The 27047-nt window shown below is 49.9% G+C and overlaps 10 protein-coding genes across 10 annotated transcripts; 4 read left to right on the top strand and 6 right to left on the bottom strand.

Moving 5' to 3' along the window:
• Positions 1-1732: 1732 nt before the first annotated feature.
• Positions 1733-2247, bottom strand: TRIREDRAFT_108018 (uncharacterized protein; the record flags this gene model as incomplete). The annotated part of the gene is made up of 2 exons (XM_006965684.1): positions 1733-2005; positions 2068-2247. 2 exons carry the CDS (start codon positions 2245-2247, stop codon positions 1733-1735), a joined length of 453 nt encoding a protein of 150 aa, XP_006965746.1.
• A 1666-nt stretch (positions 2248-3913) lies between these two features.
• Positions 3914-6451, bottom strand: TRIREDRAFT_71556 (uncharacterized protein; the record flags this gene model as incomplete). Its single annotated transcript, XM_006965683.2, has 5 exons — positions 6364-6451; positions 5952-6265; positions 5484-5899; positions 5320-5410; positions 3914-5245 (listed from the first exon to the last, which is right to left on the bottom strand). Exon 5 carries the CDS (start codon positions 4940-4942, stop codon positions 3914-3916), a length of 1029 nt encoding a protein of 342 aa, XP_006965745.1. The 5' UTR covers positions 4943-5245; positions 5320-5410; positions 5484-5899; positions 5952-6265; positions 6364-6451.
• A 531-nt stretch (positions 6452-6982) lies between these two features.
• Positions 6983-8012, top strand: TRIREDRAFT_4179 (uncharacterized protein; the record flags this gene model as incomplete). The annotated part of the gene is made up of 3 exons (XM_006965504.1): positions 6983-7012; positions 7075-7488; positions 7554-8012. 3 exons carry the CDS (start codon positions 6983-6985, stop codon positions 8010-8012), a joined length of 903 nt encoding a protein of 300 aa, XP_006965566.1.
• Positions 8013-8174: 162 nt separating this feature from the next.
• Positions 8175-9740, bottom strand: TRIREDRAFT_62622 (uncharacterized protein; the record flags this gene model as incomplete). Its single annotated transcript, XM_006965682.1, has 3 exons — positions 8175-8690; positions 8753-8902; positions 8958-9740. The coding sequence occupies 3 exons, from the start codon at positions 9738-9740 to the stop codon at positions 8175-8177; spliced, it is 1449 nt and encodes a 482-aa protein (XP_006965744.1).
• An 807-nt stretch (positions 9741-10547) lies between these two features.
• On the top strand, positions 10548-12083 carry TRIREDRAFT_62548 (uncharacterized protein; the record flags this gene model as incomplete). The annotated part of the gene is made up of 2 exons (XM_006965833.1): positions 10548-11465; positions 11523-12083. Coding segments are annotated over 2 exons (1479 nt in total), but the record flags the coding sequence as incomplete, so codon positions are not given.
• A 1312-nt stretch (positions 12084-13395) lies between these two features.
• TRIREDRAFT_108014 (uncharacterized protein) lies at positions 13396-16338 on the bottom strand (the record flags this gene model as incomplete). The annotated part of the gene is made up of 3 exons (XM_006965681.1): positions 13396-14716; positions 14769-15777; positions 15927-16338. 3 exons carry the CDS (start codon positions 16336-16338, stop codon positions 13396-13398), a joined length of 2742 nt encoding a protein of 913 aa, XP_006965743.1.
• Positions 16339-17436: 1098 nt separating this feature from the next.
• On the top strand, positions 17437-19097 carry TRIREDRAFT_108013 (uncharacterized protein; the record flags this gene model as incomplete). Its single annotated transcript, XM_006965832.1, has 4 exons — positions 17437-17524; positions 17569-18167; positions 18223-18360; positions 18417-19097. The coding sequence occupies 4 exons, from the start codon at positions 17437-17439 to the stop codon at positions 19095-19097; spliced, it is 1506 nt and encodes a 501-aa protein (XP_006965894.1).
• Positions 19098-19397: 300 nt separating this feature from the next.
• Positions 19398-21044, bottom strand: TRIREDRAFT_108012 (uncharacterized protein; the record flags this gene model as incomplete). Its single annotated transcript, XM_006965680.1, has 4 exons — positions 19398-19448; positions 19501-20171; positions 20238-20316; positions 20385-21044. 4 exons carry the CDS (start codon positions 21042-21044, stop codon positions 19398-19400), a joined length of 1461 nt encoding a protein of 486 aa, XP_006965742.1.
• A 998-nt stretch (positions 21045-22042) lies between these two features.
• Positions 22043-24411, top strand: TRIREDRAFT_108011 (uncharacterized protein; the record flags this gene model as incomplete). The annotated part of the gene is made up of 10 exons (XM_006965831.1): positions 22043-22213; positions 22355-22402; positions 22461-22513; positions 22570-22742; positions 22789-22870; positions 22913-22934; positions 22970-23207; positions 23265-23372; positions 23402-24006; positions 24133-24411. The coding sequence occupies 10 exons, from the start codon at positions 22043-22045 to the stop codon at positions 24409-24411; spliced, it is 1779 nt and encodes a 592-aa protein (XP_006965893.1).
• A 151-nt stretch (positions 24412-24562) lies between these two features.
• Positions 24563-26694, bottom strand: TRIREDRAFT_108010 (uncharacterized protein; the record flags this gene model as incomplete). Its single annotated transcript, XM_006965679.1, has 2 exons — positions 24563-25879; positions 25939-26694. The coding sequence occupies 2 exons, from the start codon at positions 26692-26694 to the stop codon at positions 24563-24565; spliced, it is 2073 nt and encodes a 690-aa protein (XP_006965741.1).
• Positions 26695-27047: the final 353 nt, after the last annotated feature.

Below are 27047 nucleotides of genomic sequence, written 5' to 3'. Positions count from 1 at the left end.
TGTTGCATACTTATGACTTGAGTTTGGATATACCAGGTTTGGATATGGGTGTAAGATAATGGCTGTGGTGAATATCCTAGTCACTAGGTGTACTTGTAATAAGCATGATACCAAATCTAGTCTTCCGATTGCAATCGTCTACTCTGCCTGTTCTACTGATCGTGATTCACAAACACCTGGTGGCCTTGGACGCACAATTGGCCTGCATCCTGCGTTGCATGCCTTCAAGCCTTCCTGGGACAGAATGCTGGCGGCAACTTCATTACAGGTTCTCGCGTAAAGTCAATCGAAGTGGCGCCTCGATCGTCTGATAAGCTTGGAATTGCATTGGCTCAGCTGAGAAGGGGAAGGGGGGTTGAATGACGTCTGGGAGACATTTCGAGAATAAGCCATTGGAGAAGGTCTTGCGTTTAGTCGGGCTGTCGGGCTAAGCTTAACCCCCCTAGTGAAAGAATCCCAAGAAGTTGGGGTAGAAAGTTGGAGAAGTTGGTTGGTTGATTTGAAGAGGAGAAGGGAGGTCAGTGGCTTGGATGGCTGAGACTATCGATCTTGTCTCTTTGGTGCCGATTGATGGGGGAGTGTGGGAAGGGGTTGGATCTTGGATTGAATGCTATGGGGAGAGTTGTTTGCATGTTTGGGGGTTGTTTGTGGAGTTGGGGTTGGGTTGGGTGTGATGTCAGGGGAGAGGATGGATGATTTATTGAACCTGGACTGTAAGCGATTCGTGTCATTTAGATTGCTGATATGTTACTTAGGAAGGGAGAGCGTAGAGGTGATATAGATGGACATAGAACGAGACGAATTAATGTAGAGGCACTGATTACGCACTGGGATCGATTGTAGGAGGAGTATGACAGACAACGACCCCACGTTTTAAGGTCGCAACCAACTCGATGGTGGAGCAAGGTCACATCTGACAGAAATCGCAGCACAACAACAAGGCAAAGGATCACAAAGGAGCAAGATGAAGGCGAAAGCAGGAACAAACAACGGCAAAAAAAAGTAAAAACATACAACAGCCGGTGTTCGCCAGTGGTCACCCACCTGACTACTAATCTGCCGGTTAGTGGCTTGTCTATGGGGGAGCAGACGGGACCCCGAATTTTCCACTACCTATGGTCGTATGTGCTTGGTTTTGGTGCCATTCGCACTATAGCAGCACTCAGTTTCTGTGAAGCTGAACGCTGGGTTTAGCCAAAGCCGTCTTCACTGCTTCGTGATGAATCGAGGGAATGAGGTGAGCAACCTGATGGGCTTGAGAGTGGTGGTGATTGGCTTCAAAGTTGGTCGAATCTGGGACGAATTACAGACCAGATGAGTTTTATTGCTGGTATTGAAGCATCTCGTGGAACCTTAGGGCTACAATGCAGCTGTGTACACACAGTTGACTTAAGAACATCACAAACACTCACTTAACAATGTTCAAGTCAGTTCTATGTGAATTAACCCAGAATAAGGAAACCTCAACTGAAAGACGCTGAATGAGAAAAGAAGAAAAGAAAAACAGCCAAATACACCCTCCCGTGTCTCCCTTTGACCCTCGTGGGTATCGTAGCATGCCCGTGTCAGCTGGTGTCCTCCACTAATGAAACGTATCACAGGTTGACTGCGATTTTCATTGAACTTGCCGATCCTTATCTCTCCAAGTAAAGAACAATCACAGATTTTTAAAGCAGAATAGAAATGCATCAATGGCACGCCTCAACACCCCCAAATGGAATGATTCAACTCCTCACGCATAGCCCGGGTTATTCTGTTGCGTCTGGTCCGAGTACACCATGCCGCCGTTGGGCTTGTACGCTTCTGATGAGCCCTGGAGAAGGGCCTGGCGCTGCTCCAGCTCCTTCTCGTGCTGCATCAGGGTGCAGCAGGTGCACCAGCAGGACTTGCAAAAGTCGCCAAAGCAGCCGCCCTCGAGGCCATGTTTCTCGCGAATCTCGCCTCGTTGCATCGTGGTGGGAATGCATCCCAGGCCGCAGTGGACGAGCAGCGCGTAGACAATACACTAATAAGCCAAGCCGTGTCAGGTTACTTGCACAACTCTGAGTTTGCTGGAGAAAGCCTTACAGATGCGTTGCAGCATGAGTAGCCATCCAAGCTGCCGTGCGCCATTCGGTGCTGGGCCTTTCCGTATGTGACGCAGGGCAGGAAGCAGGTCAAGCAGCAAAGCCCGGCTGGGCTACAGCAATCGAATAGGCTATTCGACCAAGTGGCCTCATTGCCCTTTGTTTCTCCTTGGGAAGTCATGATGGCGATTGGTCAAGGCTGGGAAGAAAGAGGTTAACGAGTGTCGGGAGGAATGGATGTTGGCTTGACAGGCTGGCGACAAATGGTCTGAAGATACAAGACTCCGGCATCTGCCGAGTACCTATATATATACGATAGTAACAGATTGGAAGAACTCAATACAACTGCTACCCAACAAGGCATTCGGCACTCACTCCGTGGTCTGTTCTCAGCTTATCCAGGGGTGAAATTGGCAGGCCTCACCCCTGTCATTGTACCCGGTGCTAAAGATTTACGAGCAACCAGATGTAGATACTAGTAGCGACAACATGCCTCGTGCATAGCCGGTAGGTGAGGCTGAATCGAAGCTATTGTTTGTTTAGATTAGTAGTCGACCCTGCAGAAAACAAAGTCCGAGCTTGTGTTGATGGGGCTGATGTTGTGCTACCTAGAACCATTTTTAGACTCATCTTGCAATAATACCCACTCGCTGAGATGACGCTTCAGAATGGGAAATGGTGCTCAAGAAGTTTCTAAACTCTCGCACTGAGGATTGTAGGCGTCAGCTGGTATATACTAGTAGTGTAACTCGTGCCCCGGGACTCATATTGTGAAGAGAGAATGATGGTGTTTCCAGGTTGCTTATTATACAAATATCATGCCATACAGCATCTTGTTAACAGGTATAACATTCAGTAGGTAGGGAACAGCGCTAAAATCTGAGATCAGCTTTCTTAGCGCTGCTGAATTAGAGGGCTGCAGACCTCTTCTTTTGCTGCGGTGACTTATAACAGCTCACCTCCAGATAGTGAACTCTGGAGACTATATCTCATTCCTGATCTGTGTCAGTTTCATTGTGAGACGAGCTGGACCTACAAAGGAAGTCAGCAAAGGGAGAATGACGAAGAGACTCGAATGCTGAATTTGGTCCTCCTGGAGCTGTTTTGCCACAGCCGAAACCCCTGTCTCATGACCTCTAACACATGGACGTGCGTACTTTCCAAATGTCTGGCTGATGCGGGCCGCGCCCAGCTGCGATACAGGAAAGTTGAAGGAGTGGAAGGCTTGCGCCACCAACTTCGTGAGCAAGATACGTTGGAGCCCAATTCTCCATGCTTAAGCAAGGATGACCTGTTCAATTGTGGCCGAAGAACGACATTCGGAGCTTCAGCAATAGTCTAAATTGTGTAGCCCAAGAATAGCTAAAAATAGCGAGAGTAATGCATGTTCGATCCTGATCGCTACCTGCGTGTTACAGTATATATGTATACCTTAGCCGAACGAGTGGGAGCTTGACACGAACACTTCCCTACTTATGTGCCCCAATTTGTTTGCAGTAGCGGCATGTAAGGTACGCATAGCAGTGGAAAAGCTGACCAAAGTCTCCTTGTTTCATAACATATAGTCTTCTTTTGCGACAGGTCTCAAGCAGGAGGTTTGATAACTGATCCCTCGCTCACATATATCCGTGGTGACACGGACGCCATTGGACCTCGGAGTTGCAAATGCATGTAACACAGCAAAGCTGCAAGTCTTCGGAGACCCTTGAAACCTCGCCGGAAATGTCTTAGGTTGAACAAGAAGCAATCAATTGGACATTCAGTCCATGATTGAGGCCTTGATATACCGAGGTCGCAGTCCAGCTTCATTTCATTCCGCTGTAGAAGAAAATAAGAAATGCATCCGTTCATTGCCACAGGTTGAAGCCTTTGCAGTCGTGTCCGGCAACTTCCCAATATTTCTCGATGAGAGAAGCGCTCCATTCACACACAGTCCCCTTTCCCGGCAAGTCTGCTGTGCTCGCCTCATACTGGGCTTCTTCGGCCGGGGCGGCCGATATGGGGGCAGGGTCGCAGCTTGGGGGGCACCGATCCCCTGCAGGATTGGTCCCACACTCTTGCCTACCTGCCGAGTGCGATCGTTGGATCTGTGTGTTGTGGTCTGTGGCTTTGCAAGGTACTAGACCAATGCCTGTGCACTCCGCAGCAGGCTTGTGAAAGACACTCGAGATGGTTTCATGCTGTCGGTGTGGAGGGGTTTCGACGGCGAGGTCTGGCAGATCTCCTGATGGACCATGGAATTGGTGAGAAATTGAGCTTGCCTGAGGTGTTTGTATGATGCCCTGCACCTTTTCTCTCAGAGATAAAGCATTTGAACGGAGTTCTTCAATCTTGGTCCAGCGATGATCCCGACGAGCACTGGGCTTGTTTTCCCAATGGTTGTAAGTCTCGTTCACGACATCCCACGGCACGTCAATTGGCTCGCTGGATGACGGCGATGCGAGCGTCATGCAAATATCCAAGAGTAGATACGCCAGGGCATCCCAGTCGACGTCCATCTCAAAGAGCCAGAGCCACTGGCGTCCGCCATCATACTGTTGCAAGGCTCGCGCTTGCTCCAAGACGTCCACACATGCCTCGCGGTAATTGTCCCGTAGAGGCATACCGTGGTTTTGGTCCGCACGCGGTTTACAAACAGCCAACTTCAACTTTGCGAGGACAAGTCGGCTGCTTCTGACAATGACGCAGTCCAGGGGAATTGTCGTGTCGCAGTACGATAGGTACTGCTCCTCAATGCGCCCCCTGAAGTCGTCCACTGCTTGGCATTTGTCTGCTTCAGTCATCATCTGGTAGCCGTTGCTCTGGGAGAACTGATCAGAGAAGAGGATTCGTCGAGCAAGATTGCTTGTCTCGAATTGCACCAGGCTAAACAGCATCTCGCTTCGTCCAGGTTGTGAAATCGGCAATTTTTCCATATCAGGATGTAAACTGGCATCGTTGACGTTCAGAGGCAGCTCTGTATGAGGGTTTGGCTCAATAACGGATGGATCACAGCCATAATCTTCAGCGATTCGAACGTCCAAGGTGCAAATCTGCCACCATAGACGGCGCCTTATCTCTCGGTCAAAGACGCCAATGCCAGGAATGTCAAGATGTAGGCCAAGCCTCAGGGCATTGCCGATGGCGAGTCTGGTCAAAGCGCGAACGTCGGGGCCATTTACGTCTTGTCGTCCGCAGATCTAACAAAACGTATCTTGGGTTAGACACAAACTCTGCTCAACTTTATGCTTCGATCAAGAAAAGACCGACTTACCAGGTATAAAACAAAGGCTTGCAAAACGGTTATAATTCGCGAGCACCAGAAGTTTGCCTGTGTCAGTGATTGCTCAACCCCTTGTTTATATCTGGAGTTGCCCATTGCCGGTACACAGGCGCTTATTAGAATGAATACCGGAAATCCATGGCAATACTACATACCTTTGTAGCAAAATGTGTCTCTCTTCACCCAGTTCTTGTAGGCAATCTGCTGCCGATAGCGAGATCACACTGGAATAGTAGATGGCGAACATCAGACATTCCATGGGTGCGTCCACAGCCTCTTGACGACCTTGCATCAAACTCATGATGTGCCTTTGGGCAGAGGGAACATGAAGTATCTTAATCAGAGGGTCGACCACATCGAGATATGTTTGCCAGATGAACAGGGCTTTTGCGGGTGAGGGGTGGAGTAGTTGGAGAGGTTCATGTTGTGATGCTTCACCCAACTTGGTCAATGGTAACGACGGTAGAAGCCGATATCTGGTTGTCTCTGCACTGCTGCTATGACATGCGTTCTTTTGTGAAGTATTCGGCGGAGAAGACCAGCTTGGACTTGGTAAGTTGAGGGCGGCGTCCTATAGAGAGTGAGACATCTCCCCAACGCAAATGAGAGTCTAGCGTTCATACATATGAGAGCTCATGGTCTTGCGCAAAGTTCCCATGCTGTCTGGTCGATGGCGCCGGACTCAACCGCAGCAAATCCGCAATATGTGTCATCTTTTGCTCCAGAAACTGCAATGCCTGTTCAACAGACCGTACTCGGGCTGCCAGATCATCATCCTCAGCAGCGTCTCCGTTGGGCCGCGATGAAGGATATCTGCATTGTAGCTTGATCCGCGTGCAATATGCGCAGGGCAGCGACCTATCACATCTGATTTTGCGCCGACGACACTCGAGACACGAGCGCCCTGATGCAATGACCCTGCGAGTCATGGACGTTACTGGAGGTGTCACGTAGAGCCGTTGACTTATCGGGTGATGATGCCGCTGCACTTCTCAGCAGTCGAGCTAAAGGGAACACTGTTTGACTAACTCTTACTGCCTTTTAGATTGATGAAGTGCATAGGAGAGCTATGAGTGAGAGTAGCGGAGGTGCGGAGGAGCGTCCTATTGGTGACGGCGGACATGACGGAGCTGCGTCCGCATTTCTAAGCAGAATCGTTGTTGGTTCATGCGTAGGATCGATGAGATGATCGGTCACAAGCGGTCGGACTTGGAGGAATGAGCCAATGATGATCCGCGATTGTTCCTCATGTAGTCTAACGTCCCGTCTCGGGAGCTAGTCGAAGAGCGGACCGGTTGTAAGTGAGTTGAGTTGCTAGATGACTGGAACTGCTGGTCAACAATTCGAAGCATGTCTAGGGTCGTAGGGGGTCTACCATATTGTGATTGTCAACATGATATATGCTTCAGGTATTCGGGATTTTGTTATCAAGCTGTACCTTTTTCGTGGTGCTATTCTTAGGTATAAATATAGAGCATATGCCCTCGCTTGGCCGTCGGCTTCCCGAAGATCAAGGCATTCAGTAACACAATCACCAGCCTTGCACTGTCAAAGCACAACATCGGATGAACGAAGCATACTTATACCACTTCTTGCATCCTCTTGATAAACTCTTTGACTTAGTAGCCAGCGATATCACCTCACAAAGTTCGGAATGGCTTACAAGAACGTTGTTATTGTTGGTGTATGTGTTCATAAGATCCCACGCTGCCCTTGTCACCAACTCATCTACTGATACTATTCCAGGCCAGTGGTAGTGTCGGCAAAATTATCCTCCAAGGATTAATCACTGCCGGCGGATACAACATCACTGTCATCTCCCGCCAAGACAGCCCTGCTACTTTCCCGCCTAATGTAGCCGTTCACAAGTCAGATTTTACCGCATCTGATCTCCAATCTGCTTTCAAGGGCCAGGATGCCGTCATCTCTGCTCTGGGAGCTGCTGGGTTTGGCGAGCAGAAGAAACTCGTTGACGCCGCTATCAACGCCGGAGTCAAGCGTTTCTTGCCCTCTGAGTTTTCGTCGAGTAGCCAGGATGCTGCTGTTCTTCAGCTGCTGCCGCTCTTTGGCCAGAAATCGGAATTGATCGAGTACTTGAAGACCAAGCAATCAGCTACATTCTCTTGGACGGGGATTGCTACTTCGCTGTTGTTCGACTGGGTAATGAGCCCTTCAAGTGCTTGGATTGTTCTAGAAGCTGGAAAGTAACTGACCGGGCAACGCAGGGTCTGCGAACTGGGTTTCTCGAGTACGATATCGCCAACAAGACTGCTACCATCTGGGACGGTGGGAACAAAACGTTTACCATGACAAACGAGAAAGACCTTGGAAAAGCCGTTGCGGCAGTGCTGCAGAGACCCGAGGAGACTGCCAACAGATATCTCTTTGTCTCGTCCGTCGAAACCACCCAAAATGAGATTTTGGCTGCTTTGGAGAATGCCACTGGTGCGAAATGGACCGTCAACAACACAACGACCGAAGAGCAAATTCATGCTGCTGTCCAAAAGCTGGGTGCTGGCGACTTCAGTGGTGCCTATGCTTTGGTTCGAGCAACCGCTTACGGCTGCACGCCTGGTTTGAAGTCGAACTATGTCACAGATGAGGTTCTGTCCAATAAACTGCTGGGATTGGAGCTTGCGAGCGTGGCCGAGACTGTCAATCTTGTCACACAGCTAGACGAATGAGAGTAGAGCGGAAGATACTATGGATGATCGATCACGAGGCATATATATGAAAGATGAGTGCCGAGAGCGTTGATATAGCCCGTCCATAGGTCCGCTTCAATGCTTCATGAAGGCCTCCTGAAGCTTCTGTGCTTCAAGCATCTGGAGTCTTGATCATAACAATTAGAGAAACTGCTCAGTAGCGCAGAGTATGATCAGGCGTCTCAAACTGTCTGAGTCGCCCACTCCAACATGTGAGCCAATCGCAGCTTGAATGCTCTCCTTGCTGTATTTAGAGAGGATAGTGCTCAAGCAAGTCTCTCTCGACAGTGCTTCCATTGTGGGTTGATCGAATTCCGGTGTTGAATGATTGAACAAAGGCTGATTCTTCATGGCAAGTCGGCAACTCTCCTCTTCATATGCTAGCCACACGGTCTGGCTACAGGGCAACGGCATGTTGAGAATGAGGTCGTCGTTCAGCGGTTCGTAATAAGGCGAGGTGCTTCTTGTCGTAGGATTATAATTGTTGAGAAAGTTGATCATGTTGACAATGAAGACTGTTCTGCGTGTTGTTTCGGTGGTCCTCCACCGACCCCATGTCGTTGTTTGCGGCGAACACGGTGACGAGTTGCGATCGCGGAAAGCATCCATGTCACAGCTGCGAATCTGTACGTATGGCTCGATGTAGCTTCTTGTCATCTGCCGAGTGTTAATCATATTAGCCTGGTGGAGGGATTCGGTCGATAGGGACGGTGCTAAACCTTCAATAGAAAGCTCATTTCTAGATTCTTGACTGGCATGGCGAGTCTCCATCCCTCAGACTCAACGCCAATGCCTTCTTTCAGCTCCAAGGTCTCGTATATCAAGAGGGCGTGTATCGCATCCCACTGCTGCATACATTCGTACGATGGCTAATAGACGTCTCAACAAGTGACTAGGACCGAGCCGGGCCCCAGGAGTACTCACAAAATTCAGAATCAGCCCATGGCGCGCTGCTTCTATGGCCCGCCGGAAAAACCGCTTGTCGGTCGAGAGATTCATGCTGGTACTGCTGCAAATGGCCATTGAGGTGAAAGGGAAAGACGCCAAGTCGGGTTCAACGCTTTTGACCTTTGGCAAGTGTAGAAATGGAGCGAGACAAGAGCCTTTGATCAGTGACGAAGCGTAGTCGCCTAGGACACGAGTGAGAATGAGAGGTGTCGACGATATCGGAGGGCTGGAGGGGGACCTCGTTCCGCCGCCCGAGGATTGTCCAGTGGACGAAGATGATGGGTCATCGTGAGTTGTGGGCGGTACATACGATCTCTCAATTACAGACTCGAGATGCGAGATGGGAGACACGTTTGTAAAATCTGCCGTGTTGAAGTCCAAGGTATCCAAAGGATACGGCGAGAGCGGAAAATTCCAGGTCGGAAGGTCATGAATAGGGGATTGGCTACCCCCGGAGGAATGGGCTTGAAGGCCCTGGATTTGGACGCCTGAGGGTTCCTTCAAGTGCTCGGCGCAAGCCCAAGCTTGGACAGCTGGTTGTGCGCTGTAAAGGCACTTTGTTCCCCTTTTGATACAGCGAGAGCAGGTAGGATGGGTGTAGCAGCACTTGGACTTGGCCCGAACACATGCATCGCAGGCTTTCCGACGAGTCCCACCTTTGGCCAGACCCCGGCAGCGCCTCCGATGGCGCATAAGCAAGTCGCCTGCATAAAGTGTGTGAGAAACGGAGAGAGACGGTGAGACAGTAGCAGAGAACATGAGGGAACGACGAAGGCGGACAAGCGGATACTTACGCCGCTGATAAGACTTGGAGCACAACTCGCACACCAGCTGCTCGGATCCCGCACTGACGGCATTCGACTCCATGGTCACCAATACCGATGGGGTCATTTCTGCCAGGGGCCCGGAGTACCTGGACGGTCAGGGCAAGCGTCAAGGTGAGTGGCGTATGTGTTGTAGGAAATCGTAGAGGGATAAGGTAGAGCGTCTCCGTGAAATACAAGCGGTGCATCGTCGTCGACTTGCCGCGGCGAGGCCACGTGATGACAACAGATCTCCGACGATCTCACGCCATCCGGAGCCGAATGGTCTAGCGTTCGGACCTTGAGGCGCTGACCCGTCCAGTATATCCGGAGATCGACGGTCATTCTCCGTCGTCCTTCTTCTTCCTCAACAGCAAACGGCGACGGAATAAGCAGGATTGATCAGATAATTGATTGGTGAACATGTTCTGGAGGTTTCCGAGCTCCCACTCATGAGTCCGGTGCTCAGAGCCCCTGACTCTGGGTTCAGGGCTCCGTGATCGTCTTGCATATATGTGATATAAAACATCATGTGTTCCCATTCCCCGTGAAGCGGTGCAGTCATCACGACCACCTTCAACACCCCTAATTCGCCATGGCTTCATCTACAGAGGAGAAGAGCAACTCTGAAATCCCATCCAACCCATCGTCATCTTCGCAAGGTAAGTAACCCTCGGGGGACGTCTCAGAGACGATATAAACGAAACCCGCTCTCTGGGACCGTTCCGCACTTTTGCTGATTCAGGAAACATCAGATGCCGAGGCTGCGCAGCTCTCGAAGAAAGAGGATGCCTATCCCGCCGACGCCTTCTCATTACCACGCCGGACTCTGTTCATCGCGAGTGTATGCATGTCCATGTTCATCAACCAACTTGGATTGTGCAACACCCTGACCACGCTGTCCATAATCGGAGACTCCTTTGGAATCAGCAACCCAGGCACGTTGTCATGGTTCATGGCTGGTTACAGCTTGACGATTGGCACGTTCATCCTCATAGGTGGACGCCTTGGCGATGAGTTTGGCAACAAAAAGATGTTTGTCTTAGGCATGAGCTGGCTTTCTCTGTGGAGCATGGTGGCAGGACTCTCCGTCTACTCTAATCATGTGCTTTACGTCTTTGCTCGCGTCTTCCAGGGCATGGGTCCGGCCTTGACGCTGCCCAACGCACTCGGCATTTTTGGCAAGTCTTTCTCCGAGGGACCTCGAAACATGGCATTCGCATGGTTCGCCGCGTCGGCGCCCTTTGGCGCCATGGCAGGCTTTGTGTTTGGCCCCCTCTTTGCTATGGCATGGTGGCCGTGGATATACTGGAGCCAGGCAATCGCTGTTGCGTTGGTGGCCGTCTTTGCTGCCTGGACAATTCCAGACCTGCTTTTGCAGGAGGAGGAGCGGAACCTGACAATGTCTCAAAAGGCGGATCGTCTGGATCTTCCTGGAGGAGCAACCGGCGTGCTGGCTCTGGTCTTGTTCAACTTCGCGTGGAACCAAGCTGTGGTTGTTACTTGGAGGGAGCCCTACGTGTATGTGTGCCTGATCCTCAGCTTCATCTTTGGCTCTTTATTCTTCTACATCGAAATCCGCCGTGCACGCCATCCGATCTTGCCCGTTTCTGCATTCACTGTGGACATAACCTTTGTTTTCGCATGCACGGCAGCTGGCTGGGCCACGTTTGGCATATGGGTTCGTATTGCTCTGCTCTCGACTGAAGGGCAAATTGACTGACGCTGCTGTGTATAGCTCCTCTACGTTGTGCAAGTATGCCTCAATATAGGCGAGCAAACTCCTATTCAACTAGCCGCATGGTTTGCTCCTATCCTCGTCACCGGAGTAGCTTCAGCTTTGACTGTCGGCAAAATCATCGGCAGGGTTCCTGCTGCATATATCATGGCAGTTGGACAGGTCGCATTCCTGGTCACATCCATTCTTCAAGCCCTTCGGCCCCCGGACTCGATTTATTGGACTTATTTCTTCTTTGCTACCATCATTGCGACCATCGGAATGGACACATCGTTACCCGCCGCCATCATGATCTTCTCGAGCACAGTAGCCCGGGAATACCAAGGCATGGGAGCTAGTATAGTCATGACTCTTGTCAACTACAGCATATCACTCGGACTTGGTTTTGCCGGCACCATCGAAACGAACATTAATCATGGCGGACAAACTAAAGCAGACTTGCTTCATGGTTATCGAGGTGCTCTGTGGTTCTCTGTCGGCCTGACCGGGCTCGGAACTATTCTGAGTCTCATTTACTTGTTCAAAACCCAGTTCAGACAAAAGTCGAATGGTGACCAGTAGAGCGGGAGCTTCCATAGCGGCATGAATTTGTCTTTGACATACCTACTCGCGCGGCCATTGTGTGGAGGTTTAGAAGACCCTAATAAATATAAGACAAGTGAACCATACACATTCTCAGACTTTGTTCTGTCAACACTCCATTTTCGATCTCTCGGAAGCCACATTCTCTTGGGTAAGAAGCCTTCAGTTCTAGCCCATGCAAGAGTGCTTTTTAAACCCCCTTTCCACTGGCATCTCTCTGGCAGGCTTCCAATCCTAGGGTGTACTTCATCTGGAAGTCCCTTGTAAAGCCCCAGCACGAATACGATATTGCTTCCTCAGAGGAATGGGGTTACTAGGAATGAGTTTACTTGGAATGAGTTTACCAGGAATGAGTGTACCAAGAATGAGTTTACCAGGAATGATTGTACCAAGAATGAGTTTACCAGGAATGAGTTTACCAGGAATGAGTTTACCAGGAATGAGTTTACCAGGAATGAGTTTACCAGGAATGAGTTTACCTGGAATGAGTTTACTGTGGAGTGGCCATAGGCTATGTATCAGGAAACTGATACCTGCAGATCGTGTCAAGAAAGGGTGGTATACTACACTAGAAGTCTGTAGGCCTGCTTCCACTGGAGCAATGGACTGACCTCCAGAACGGGTGCTAAGAGTTCGAAAGACCCCCGCTCTGGTAGCTTACCACGTGAAATCCAAGACAGAGAGAAGGGAAAAAAAAAAAAACAAGCTCACATCTCTCTCCAGGCACAACAACCCGAATTACAAGACATCACAACGAATGCAAAAGGCAAAAAAGCAAAAACATACAACAGCCGGTGTTCGCTGGTGGTCACCCACCCAACTACTAATCTGCCGGTTAGTGGCTTATCTATGGGGGAGCAGACGGGACCCCGAGTTCTCCACTACCTATGGTCGTATGTGCTTGAAAATACAGGCAAACCAGACTATAGCGGCAACAAAACAGAGGCCCGTAGCTTGCTGTAACCACGACCTTGCGGTCAGTAGAACGAAACAGCTATGGTTTGAACAGCACATGTAAATGCTCCGGTGTCAATAGAGACGATACTCTACTTGAGTATTGTTTTGCCGTCCATAGAGAGAGGCGGGGCCTTGAAGGACCTGCCTAGAGGTCAATCCGCCTTATGTAGGTATATGCTGGACAATTGATCAAATCAAGGTTTGTCAGGGTCGAAAGTCATGACTAGGTATATAAACACTACATGATGAATGCTACAGATTCTGTTTCTCATTGCCAGGTATACAAACTGTGCATTGGAATCGACACCTTTCTGCTAGAGCAACATCGTGCTTCTCAGACAAGCCTTCGCAGCACATGCCGCACCCCATCATCGATGGTAGTGAGGTTGCTTTCCGCATACTGAAGCAGTGTGCCACAATCCTTTGCTTCATGAACCGTGAGCGGATTAACCTTTTCAAATAGCTGCCCGTAAAACTGTCTCAATGCCAACCTTGTCCGTGCGTCGAGCTGAGGTGTGAACCCGTATTCTTGGGCGGCTGCTTCAATCTTGGGAAAATTGCTTAGTGGAGTATTGGGCTCGAGGGCGAAGAAGTGTTTCAACCTCCAAACCGACGGGCGTAGTGCATCCTGGTTTGGAGGAACGGACAGGAACTCCCGAAGGCCGGAGTCATCGTGTAATGAGTGGCTCATCCCATATTGATGGAGGAGCTCCGGAAGAGTGCCGGCTTCATAGGCCACCCAGAATTCGTTGAATGAACATGTGGGAAGATCGGGGTAGCCCCTTGAGGTAAACCCCAGGCTTTGGTCGTAATCTTTGAAGGATTTATTGCCACCTATAAGGCGACTGTAGAGACTCCCAAGGCGACTCTCATCGTATTCGTCACGACAGGTTGCAAAGCCAAAACTGTACCACAGGTCAAGGCCATCTTCAGACGGGTTTGGATGAGTCCCGTCCAAGGCCATGGCGTACATCACAAAGCAATCCCGTTTGGAAAGTGGCTTTAGGTCTTTCACTTCCTTGGCGCGATCTTCTGGGTCAAGGTAGGGCCTTGCAGCCGCCACAGCCCGCAGAATGGGATGATCCTTGCCCTCGAGCTCAAGAGGTGGCCTTGAGTTATCAAGAATGTGCTGGTTTCGAACGAACCATGGAAAGTAGCCCCCCCGACACTTCGCGGGCACCTTGGAAAACTTGTCGATGATACTGCTCACAAGAATGTCTCTCTCTCGCCAATCGTTCAGCTGGATAGGCCCAACCCCCAAGTGAAAGAGACCCTGGTAGAGGCCGAGCAGGTGAGACCGCTCTCTCCCGTCGCGGCACCGAGTGAACCCGAAATGCTCAAGCGCCTCTGGGTCTTTGGGAAGCTGATCTCCGATAGCATCTTGACACAGTATGTCGGCACTCGTTATCGAGCGAGCTGAACACTTTGTGAGGTGATAAAACGACATCCGATCTTGGCACACTCGGCTACAGAACCAATCTCGGCTGCAGAATTCACAGTGGCGATCAGTCTCTTCTTCACAAACTTCGCATTCACCTCGAAGCTGTTGAGGTCGGGGTAATGTTGTCGCTGATTGATCTTGGGTTTGGGCCGGTGACAAGGGATCAAGGTTGGCTTCTGGTTTAGCTCCGCTTGCTAAGGACAGGCTTGGCTCCCTGTTAAAGCCTGTCAGGACTTCAATGGCTATAATGAGGAACCGTGGCTCACCTGGGGCTTGCAAAGTCTTCTAATTTCCGACTGTCGGACCTCATCCCTTGGCGCTGGGATCTGAGGTAATCGGAGACGAGCGTCATTGTATGAGCATTTTGACTGAAGAGCTGTCTTCTAGTCGCAACCGAGGAGCCTCCTAGCGTGGATTCAGGAGCAGGGTTAAGTCCGTAGGTCTTATTGCGTATGGAATCCTTCATGGCTCTCTCAACAATTTTGAGAGCCTGAACGAGCTTCAACCCTTTGTCCTCGTCACAACTTGGAAGCTGAGGCACCGTCCAGAGATTGTAGAGCTTGCCATGGCATCCTCTTGTCGTGTAACCCTCATAGTTCTGAATAGCCCTGGAGCAAAGGAAGCAGCTGCGCTTACTGCAGCCCACGTATCTGAATATCGTCGCGCCCGTACAATCGTGTTTTGTCGCTGCCAAGATGACTCGCATTTCTGCGTGCACCTCGGAGACCGATGCCCTCAGTTTGTCAAACTTTTGGAGCAGTTTGTTCTTGGTCCAGGCCCCCTTCTTCTTCCCAGTGCTGACAATGGATGCTACGCTCTTGTCGTCTAGTGTAAGGCCGAGCGATGAGAACGTCTGCGCCAACGACCAGGCATTGTTCCGGACTGTTACAGTCGGTTTGGATTGGCCGGTTGGTGTATCAAGTACTGGCAGTATCCGGAGATTTTGGAAGCTAGATAGCCTTTCTGTGCTTCTCACCAAGGTGTGGAAGCATGTCTGTAACCTGCCGAGGTAGCCCAGCGCGTCTCTCAGAGACCTGATATCTGCGGGATTCCCAGCGATCTCTTCAAAATCATGCTCATTGTATGATGTATAAACGTCATGGGCGCTCTGCACAAGCTTCTCAATGTTACTCTGTGTTGGCGAGGGTGTGACAACGCCTATAAGGGAACGGATCTCACCGAGGCGTGAGAGCAGAGATGGTATGCAACCGGCCAAGGTCAAAGTATCTACTTGGACCTCCGTAGATAAGGTGATGGCCCTTAGGGCCAGTTTGGCTTGATTTTATATAATTGTTCAGTCTGGGTCTGTAGCATTGGACTAGTGACGTCCAAAGTTGCTGCTTGACAGAGGTCGCGACGGGATCTGGGAAGCCGGGGCCACTGTTAGCTTCCAACGTGGTTCAAGTGGGCAATACAAATCGGACCTGATGAGGCAAGCCTGGAAATCTCCCGAAGGCTAGAGGCTAAAGTGTCCAGCATGCGGAGAATTGCATCTGCTTTCCTGAAGCCATTGTTCCTTGCCACGAGAATGTCGACTCGATCAGGCCACTCAATCATGAGACATGAGGAGACATGATGACCTCCTTTCTCGTTCGCAACAAGCTCCGATAGTCTATCAAGGAAGGCCCTCTTTAGCTTTCTCTCATCAAACATCGAAAATGCGTTGGCGTTGACGGAGTCAGCATCGTCCAGTGTATCCGTTTCTGCCTCTTCGTCGGGCATTTCGGAGAAGTTTGAAGCTTCCTCGATCTGGCCGCCATTTTTCAGACGCAAGAGTTTCGCATAGGCTTCAAATCGAGACTTGTCTAGTCCTTTGACGCCCCAAGGATAGCTCATCTTGAGAAGCTGTGGCATGGAGCTGGAGTGATGGGAAAGAAATGCAATTCTATTCCAGAGATCTTGGGAAACAAGGCTCGATGCCCAAAGGTGCGGGGTTGCAGATGCCTAATGATTGGTATCGTTTATGATATATATAGCGAGCGGCTATTACTCGGCGAGTGAAGGCATTGCATAGGTATCACAAGGTATGTCCCTTGGAGGTTGGCGTACTTGTCACTGGCTGGCTCTGAAGTGGTTGCGATACCTACGTCTTATATACTATAACTGATTACTACAGTTTGTGTGTATCCATGAGTGACGACTAAAGATACGAAAGCTTCAGACACAATCGTCGTCTTTTAGTGTGGTGAGTGGCATTGCCAAAAAGCTACTCTGTGATTTGAGGACATGATTGGTGCCTGCATGGTCGGTTATAGATATAGCAGCCCAGAAACAATCTTCCAGTCTCTCAATTCTAGCGACAGGGACTGAAATTCGAGATTCTCAACTCTCTTTATCCCAATGATTGCCTATAGCCAGACTGAGATATATGACAATGATAGCCAAAGATAAAAATAAAGGAAGAAACTAACAATGCCATCTAGATACTGACTACCTATGAACAGCATGTCATATGGACATATACGGGTCAGCTGATACTAAATAGCCGTTCTATATGATGGCAACTGGAGCTGACAACCATGGAACCCATGTGTACATAGAACTAGGTCCCGGGGCTGATTTTAACATCCAATGATATCCAAATCTTACCAAGGCTTTTCTCTGAGTGGTCTGATGGCGACGCAGACCCCGAATCCTGCGGCTTAAGATTGCGGGATACTTCGACCGCATTGTTTGCCCAAAAGGGTTCGGAGGATCATCATATCCCTGCGCCACAGCACCTATATGAGCACTGCAACGCACGGGCACACTCAGGGCAAGGCTGATGAGATTGCGAGGCAGAGAAGCTTACAGCATATTTACATGAGCAATGGCGCAGCTTTGCCAAAAATCCCAAAGCAATATCGACTCATATCGAACCCACGATAGACAGTCAAGACATTGCATTTCGCGTCCTGACCTGAACTCGACAATTGCAAAATTAAGTAATAAGCAATGCATCGTGGCTCGAGAAGAAGCTTTGGGTGTGGTGCTTGTCGGCGGATCAAGATTAAGGTGAATAGGAAGCCCAGAGTCTTCGAAAGTATAGCTGATTCGAGTTGATGCAGTGCGATGAAAACCGCCCAGTCTGTGATCGCTGTCTGCGAGCAGGCCGAGAATGCGTGTATCCGCCTCAATTCCACTTTATCGACACAAACACTCGATTCGCGGTGCCAGACATTCAAGAACAACCTGCTCTTCCGAGAACAGGCACAGAAGATTTGAAGACCAGATTGGCCCTGCTTCAGGGAGAAGGCGGCAACGATGGAATGATCTATAAGTTCCAGCTGCTCCGTTACCGATCGACAACTCCTCCGTCTTCGCCAAGGAGTTCCAGCCCTCCCGTACTCAAGGCTCCCAGTTTGTCTCGAGGAGAGAAGCTTGCCTCAGCGTTGGCTGCTTCATTCAAAAGCCCTCCATATGGTTACCAGCTGCATCATCTAGGCCGATACATAACCGAAATCCCGCGTCGCCTTGGTCACAACGCCGCCCTGGATATTGCAGTAGAGTGTCTGCTGCAATCTCACACACAATTGCTTCAAGCAATTCAATCATCTCAGCCTAGCTCCCAGCCCAGCCCTGAGTACATGAGAGCCCTCCAAACCTTGCAGCATGTAATTGCAGATCCTGTCTTGGGCACTTCTACAGAAACAGTTTGTGCCACTATGTTGATGGCCCACTACGAGGTGAGAAGGCCGGATCCTTGCGCTCTCCAAAGAGTCATCTTCTGACCATGCACAGATGATGGCCCCAGAAAGACGCTCTCACCAATACATAGCGCATGCGGGGGGTGCATCGAAACTGATACTTGTCCGCGGTCCAAGACGCGTACGCACCAATTTCGAGTACAATCTTTTCCGCACTCAACGAGGCCGTATTGTGCGTATATGGTATCTCATAAGCGTATTGGCACTGGAGCTGATAAATAGTGTTAGGTGCTCGAGGCGTTACTTCGAGGGGAGCATTGCTTCTTGCTTACGGGAGGATGGCAAGACATCTGCCCGGAGAAATGCAGAAGCGTGAGGTTCTCAAGTGTTGACTACCTCTTTGAGAGCATCTGCAAAATTCCCACTCTCGTGAAATACGTTTTAGATTGGAGAGCTGGCGTATCTGAACTAGGTCTGGGCGAACTTACAGATTATGGGAGGAAGATACAACAGGACCTGAGAGCAGCCTCGCCTCGGGGCTCCATGTCTGTCAGTCTCGAGGAGGATCTTGGATTCGAAGAGCGCAAGTCGTCGGCATTGGATGACGAGTGCCCGCTGAGTGTTCACTTTCGCTCTCACGAGGGCGCCATATTCCATTCGTGGCGGTGGATGGCCTTGCTCATTGCAGACCTCTGTCTGGTCAATCTTGTGGCTGATCCAAGACTGCGACTGAGAATTGCTGATACTGCGCAGCGAATCTGCATGTGCTATGAATATGCAAGTCTATCTAAACCACTTGGAGCCCAGTTCTTGCAGGTGCCATTGATCATTGCGTACGCCGTCAGTGACCAAAAGCGCAAGGACTGGATCACAGACAAGATCAACCTATTGATGGGGGGACTTTATGTCACATATACTGCACAGTACTTGGATAGCTTGTCGACGATGATATTGAAGGGTATCAAATAAAGGGCGTGAGGCCTTGTTTCTTTCTTTCTTATACGAGGTTCTTTCATGTAGTCTGTAAATGTGCAGGTTGGGTCTATGCAAATATTGAGCATTTGAGAGTGGGCAACGATTTGTCTGAGTTTTCCAAAAAAGTCGGTGTAACGAGAGTGAGATCTATGGAAGTAAGGAAGAAGCAAGGAAATAAAGAAAGAAAGTAGACGAGAAAGCCGGTAGAAGAGAACAGAAAAAAAGCTCAATTGGCGACAACGAATGTAAGTGTCCTTTCAGATGCCGGCACTTAGGGGTGAACCTGTCTCGCTCTCAGTAGAGCCCGAGCCACTCCTTGATCGTTTCCAACTGTACACGTCTTGCCTGGAGAAACTTGTCAGTCGTGGTACTTCAGATGGTGTTTTGCTAAGCTTACATGGACGACACTGGGTTTATCGCCCGCGAAAGACGCAATAGACTCCTCGCCATGCGCAGCAAGGCTGGTCATCATCCATCGAGACGCGTTGCGGTCTGGCGACGGAGGAAATGGATGGATGCCAACACCACTGGTGGGATCGTTCTCCGCATAGGCAAATATGATGCGAGGCGCTTGGATCAGATCCGCTCGTGATATGTGCCACTTTGCCTCAACTTCCGCCTGCGTTGGGGGGACAAGTCCGTACAGTGTCTCGCAGGTCATGGGATCCGTTTCTGTTTGAGCAGATGTCGGGGGTAAGATGTTGCCTTCGGCAATCTCGTTTACAATCAAGGGAAAGTAATTGCACGTAAGGTAGTTGAAAGGGGCTTTCTGCAGACTTGCTTCCGCAGATTGATCCGTGTCCCAGGCGATGCAAGGAACCAGGTTTGGCGGGTTCCGCAAGGTCAGAGTGGCATTGACAATGTCGATTGGTTCCTTTGCCCTGAGTGTTATGTTGACCAGTTTCTGAGGCGTAGCACCGTAGGGATTTGCGTCTGGGCTGCTGTAGCTGAGCAGGGGAATCAGCTCTGCGTTGGTGGCAATGACTCCCATCACAAGCCGAAGATCCGCTGCTGTCTTTGGGACGGTGCAGAGATTGAGGTCTTTCGCAATGTCTTCTACCTCGCCCACTTCAAGACGTTAGTTGTAACAAAGTCATAATGGATGAAGACAGTCGGTGAATCTTGTTGACGTACGGTTCTCGAAACGCTGTGCAAGCCAAGTGAAAGCGTCCCTCATTTTGCTAGCCGCCGCCGCAGATAGATCCCAGTAGACCTGGTTAACCTAGGTCATTTCTGTCAGCAACAGAAACTCACTGTAGAATCTCGTTGATAATAACATACCCAGTTGAACCAATCGTATCGCCTCGGGTTCTGGTAATTTGCTCCAATCGATCGGAGAGGCGGAGCGTACGGCACCGCTCCATAAAACACTTCAGGATAGTTCATCTTGAGAACCGTCGTCAGGAAGCCACCATATGAGCCGCCGGATACGATGACCTTGCTGTCTTTGGCACCAGGAATAGTATGCTTGATATGGCTGATGAACGTCACGGCATCCAGCATGACATTCTCAAGAGTCAGGGACTTGTACTTTTCGATGGGATCTGTGGCGTTTGATGCATCGCTGAGGCCGAAGAAACGGTGCTCGAGGCTAATCACCATGCCTCCAATCTCATCGGCCCATGCTGGATAATTGGTTCTCTCCTGTAACAGATCAGGACATGTACATGACTGGGGACTTTCTGATATGTATACCAAACACGCAAACGTTCCAGTTTCTGTTTGCTGATAGTAGAAGATAGGACCTCCAGGCTTGAAGTGAGGTTTGAGTATCTGATACTGTTGTTGGAAAGTACCGTTCGCAGTCGAGTTATGCTCAACCAGCTGCGTGAAGAATTCAGTCTTGGTTGTGCAGTTGGGTGAATTGGCTTGGGCCTTGACCACATTGGCTTGGAGAGCAAGCAATGCTGGAAACCAGAGTTCTGCACTGAGCAACCGCATGATTGCCCTCTTGAGAGAGAAGACAAAAGAGATATTTTATGTTCTGATGAAGGTAGCGAGAATTGATGGAGGCTTTATGTTCTGATGAGGGTGTCGAGAAGTGATGGAGGCCGGATTCATTGCGAGAAGCTACAGTTTGGCCGTCCTTATATCCTCCTCTCGGGTAATCTGCCAGTGTCTTCTGAATGAGGACGCCGCAACGATATCCATATCAGGAAAGGGTGATGACTTCTGTCTATTTCGAGTAGTTCCAACAGTAAGACGCTGCCTTGCCCGACACAGTGATTGTCACATGGCGGTGTAGATATCATCCTCATGTACTAAAATAGTAGGCTGCAGATGAGAACATGGTAGTCTTCTCGACGAGGAGAGGCTGAGCATCAGCATACACCACACGGACTCCCTGTAGGTGCAGACATGGAAGAGCTAAAAGCTATTACTACCAAGTGGCGGCGCTGGTAGGAGTCGAACCTAACCGACTAAGAAGCCTCTCCGGTCAGGCACTCAGCCGACCCGGCAAATTCGGCGTAGATTTCATTGGCTTCCTACCGCGTTGTTGTCCGAATCGGGTAATGGGGATCGCCAGGGCTATGCCAACTTGAAGTGGCTACAGATCTTGCAGGTTTTGCTCTACAAACCACACAGGGATCAGTGACGTGGATAGCATGCGGACAGCCTCTAAGCGCCCTCGATGGGGTATTCCAAGTTCAATGTACGTTTCCAAACCATGGCAGTATGTTCATCAACAAGGCGATATGCATAGGATCTGACAGCCTGGCCGTATAACTCTGACGCTGACGTCGCATCCTTCCAGCGCAAAGGGACCGGCGGCAAATGCTACCTACATCTCGTGAGAGGGCTCATCTATAAATCAAATCGGCATTCTCAGCTTCAAGTCGACTTTGTAGTACAATGGCGACAATTGCTTCCATTCTATTCACTTCATTTCGAGCCCACTTCTTCCTGACCTTTTTATCACAGTCAATCTCATCGATACCATGGCTCACGACGAGCGTCCTGAAGCTGCCGCCTATACCAGCACCAGCCTCCAACTAATCAAAAGTCCACTAGCCGACAGGAAAAAACTCGACGCGGCGTCACTTGTCAATTCGAGAGAGTCCCGGTTCATCGTCGATCCTGATGTGGACGACGGGCTGGAATTTGCAAGGGTAAAAGTTACTCGTTAATTCTTGCAGAAGACATTGCTGACGGAGGGAGAATAGCATGAAACTTCTTCCACTCTCGAGGTAGGTCTGACAACTACATAAGGTACCTCTTTGCGTGAAAAATTGACTAACGAACAGAACAAGTTGTTCTATGACCTTTGGTTTGTCGCAAACCTGAATGTCTTCTCGACGGTATTTGCACCCCTTACGCCAATAAGCCGTGCATAAGCTTACTCGCTCTGCTGTTTAGGTCCATGAGATCAATGATGCTTCAAGTCTGGGATCATTTGTGGGATACATCTTGTGTGCATATCAAGCAAGGACAAAGCTCTCACTGAACGTTGCTAATGTCATGATAGACTTCTTTGGACCACTTGGCTCTTAACAACCCTATACGATGTCCGCTATGTCACAGATAGTGTCTGGGAGCGAGTATCTCGTGCCGTGCACTTGGCCGTCATGGTCGGCTTTGCAGAACTCGGCCCGACATTTGACTTCTTCAAAGAAGCAAAATCTGTCTTCCGAGCCATGTGTATGTCTGAAATCCCAGATCAATCCAGTTCAACTTGAGCTTACAGGGCAAATCGACAATAGGTCTGTTCCTTATGGTGTCACGGTCGATGCTCGCGCTTCAATATTTCATGATTGTCTTCCAACTTCGTAAGCACAAGGAGGGGAGAAAGCCACTTATAATTGTGGGAGGTCTTCATCTACTGTTTGGCGTGTAAGTGAACCATTACTGCTTATTGATCCACATAGCTACAAGTCCTACATTCAACCAAGGCTCATGCTAATTACATGCCACTCAGCATATATCTCACGGTATCTTTCTTGTCTGTCGATGAAACAAGCTCAGTTGTTGCTGTTAGTTGGTATCTTGGGGCAATAGCTGAGGTTGTCATCCACCTCGGCCTCTCCAGTATCAAGGCGCTTAGCTTGTCCGATACCCATCTAAGCGAGCGTATGAATCTGCTGACTTTGATCATCCTTGGTGAAGGTATGCTGAGATATGTAGGAGAAATCTAGTCGGGTTATATGCTAACAAGCCGCATAGGAGCAATTATCGTAGCCCGAAACATTCAGACAGTTGTGAAGAATACCTTCCTGAAGAACAGCGGTAATATGTGGTGTACGCGAAGCTACTGCCCGCCTCACTATCCTTGTGTGTTTTGACTAACAGTGTATTCATAGCCGCCGCTCTCATCGGAGTCATCACATGTGCAGTCGCCCTGATCTACTTCGTCTACCAGATGTACTTCGACTGGATGCACTCTGGCAGACTGGCTCATACGCGACAAATGCTTTGGGTTTCGTGGCATTTGCCATTCCATATCGCTCTAGTACTTCTTCTAGAGGGCGCAAATCAGTTCATCGCTTGGTCTCAGGCGCTCCAGTCGATCAAATCAGCGGCCCGAAGCATTGTCGACATCACGCATGAGCTGCCTAAGAATCCAACCACAAAAGAAGTGGTCCTGGCACTAAATGAAACTGTCACAGAGCTCTTGGAGTCATACCCTCCGGAAGATGAGGCCGCAGCTTGGGATGATGTCGAGAGGACGTATAAGAACCTGCTCACTCTTCCCAATACCTTCTGGGAAGTGAGTGGCCGGCTGGCCGACAATGACCCAGAAGTGACTTGTTGGTTGAACGGCACAAGAGATCTCGCACAAACAGTCTTCAATGGCATATTTGCGTCGTTAAGCCTCGCTGCACCTGCGGAGGAGCCCAAGTCTACCGACGTACAGTCTGCCACGGAAGCCGCATATCTGGCCACTGCGCACAAGTTCGGGACTGTCGTAAGTCTTTCCAGTGTACTCTCTTGACTTCCTTGAGCTGATCTGCCCTCCAAGTTTATCTATGCCTTTCTCACGGCCGGCTTGGTATTGATCTTGATGACCGCTTTACATGTCGTGTGTAAGCAGCATGGATGGTCTGTCTTCAACATACTTCAAGCAATGTTCACCGTTGGCATGGGCCTCGGGCTTGCGCTCATCAGCTTGCTCACGTTCAACCAAGGCGCTCTGTCTAACTTTTTACCAACGCCATGGCCACTACCGACAATTGCCATCTGTTACTTTGTTATTCTGGTTCTCAGTCACATACCCGAGCCGAAGACGCTGTGTTCAAGAAGGAGAACAGGGACTTACAGCACTGTGGACAAGTCGGACAATATTGAGCTAAGGGCTGTGCGGGAAGTTTAGACAAGCGCTGGAGTAGTACTGCTATCAGGGATGGATTTCAGAGATGACGGTGATGAGATACAGCCGAGAAATCTTTTTCTAGTGAGCGCATGAAACTAGAGCAATGCGTAAGTCTATTGGCGCCCTGCTTAGTTGTCGAGATCATTCTCATTCAAGCTAGATACAGAGTCTTAACAGAAATATTCTCATCGTTTGCAATTTCACCATCCATGATGCCATGTACATAGCAAATGCCAAACACTTGATGAAGTTGCCTTTCTCCTTGTCCCGGGAGAAATTCTTGTTTGGCCCCCAGTTGCCTAAGGACGAAGGGCATCTGGCCGCCAAATAAACACCAGACTTCATCTCCCACTTGTGTTTCGGGAGGCCCAAGACCCAGGTACCCGGAGTCCGTCAAGAACATGGTCGTGTTATGTGTCAACCCATTGATGAACTGCTCCGTGAGAAAGTCTGGCTGAGAGTAATGGCCCCAGTCCGTATCATCCGTCGTCTCGAATTTTGGATCAAGTCGCAATACAGCCTCTCGATCTGCCTGAGATAGCCCCTGAGGATGAAAGACGGACTTGGGTGAGCTGTGGCAGTAGCCCACGAAAGCTTCGTAGCTTTGGGTGCCGGTAGACCTTGCAGATTCTACCACGGCAGCCTCTCGCGTGCGCATAATCATATCCCAGCAGAGACACTTCCAAAAAGCTTCAAAGTTTGAACACCTGGCAGGATTAGGCTTTGTTGGGTTGCGATGAAGGTCCGCAAGGAGGAACCAATCACAATGAGCCTTGCGCTTCTCGGTTGGATCGTTTCCCTGGCATATTCTGCCAACTGAGGCCACCCTATCGCCTCCGCGCCCTTTCACTTCAAGTATGCGGTTATCTGCATGGGAAGTTAGGTGGAACTGGTCTTTTCCATGCGTTGGAAAGACTCTGAATTGTTGTTGGCTCCATTGGAAGTCATTGAGCTGATCAGCAAGTCCACTGGCTGCGGTCCAGTCCACGCACCATGAAGACAGACCAGGACAGGCATGTTTCTGGAGCGGAAAATGGAGTGGCAGTAGAGACTTTGTCCCAGTAGCAGTCGAGATGGCAGCTTGACAGTAGATTGCTTCAGCTGTCGTTCTGTAATTCGGGATAATGGGTTGCCCCGGCCATGAGTTGATCAGGCCTAAAACACCGTGGACCTTATCCCGGTTGTCCGTTGCAAATCTGGCCCTGAATGTGGTCATAGTCTCCCAAAGATCAACGCTCGCCCCGTTGCCATGACTGGTCCTTATGTTCTTGATGTTTGTTAGAGCACTTCCCAATTTTCGCAGGCATTTCCTGACGCTGAAGTTGCTGCTTGAAAACACCTCTGAACAACATGGCTCAAACATGTGGCCGGTAAGGGCAGAGAATGCATCAAGGAGGAAGGACATGTCGATTGCGATTGGGCCATAGAGAAATGTTGCCTTTGCAGGAAGAATAACTTCTTGGACAGTCTGCATTCTGATGTTAGCATAAGTCCGACGAAAATGAGGGGATAGTTGAAGAAGCTGACCCAAATTCTCGTCCACCAGGGACTTTCATAGAAGGGGGCGAGGGCATCAGCAACCTGACAGCAATAGTCCGGATACGACATTGAATATGAGAACTCATCTCCTGTCAGGTCTGTGAACAGTGGCTGATCGGAAAGATGGCCGCCAGAGAATAGCCGAATGTTTGCGAATGCGTGAAAGATCCAGTCGACATCATTTGCGTCAGCCTCTGAGAGATCTGCTTCCGGATAGAAATCATCCCAGAACCAGTCCATCGCCTTATCATCCTTTTCGTCCCCGTACCAATGCATCCCCCAAGTAGGCGACAAGTCTTCCGGAGTCTCGCCAACCCATATCACTGTTCGGTCACACAGGGTATATATGTTTCTCATTAGCTGCACCTGTTGAGAGCGCTCATCCAAGTCTGTCTGGTTGATGCAAAGAGCGTCGATCCACAAAACGCGTGTCTCATTTTCCAGTCTGAGCCGGCGAAGGGCTGAATAGAGATTGACGGTAACATCGACTATGTAACCGTTGACGGCGATCTCTCTTCGATCGTTTTCGTCACCCCATGTGTAGCTCAGCGCTTCGTATTTAGGCGGCGGATCAGACCGAAGAGACACTCGATGGAGGGTGCACTGCGGAAGAGACGAGCCTGAACCGCACTCGAGATGAAGCATGCGTATCTCTTCTTGGACTGAGTCAAGCTGAGCAACATCCTTGTAGACGGCGGCCGCACCAGCCGGCGATCGTATGTTGATTCTCTCTTGATGCCCCATGTCCCAGATGACTGGTCTTCAAAGATCGGAATATGGGTCCTGGAAGTCACAGCTAGCAGAGAGAAAAGAGAACTTCTCTGCTTGTCTTATGCAGATGGAGGCGGGTTTGTTCTTGAGCCGTTGCTGCCTAGGGCAGATGGCGGGGTCTACAGAATCCTTCTGGCTGCCGACTGGAACAAGCGGGAAAGAAGTCATTGTAGGGATTTCAATGTTTTTACCGTAAGCTGTTTGAAGGATCATAAAGGCGCATGGGCGCTATAAGCAGGCAACTTACTGCAACATCCGCCCCCGGGGACAGTTCAAATCGAGGTAAAGATGAAGTCAGAGCTATATCAGCAAAGTATTTGCGGCTA

Source organism: Trichoderma reesei, assembly GCF_000167675.1.
Source record: "Trichoderma reesei QM6a unplaced genomic scaffold TRIREscaffold_10, whole genome shotgun sequence".
NCBI classification, from domain to species: Eukaryota; Fungi; Ascomycota; class Sordariomycetes; order Hypocreales; family Hypocreaceae; genus Trichoderma; species Trichoderma reesei.
Note: the sequence above shows the minus strand (reverse complement) of the source record. Positions and strands in the feature narration are given on the sequence as shown.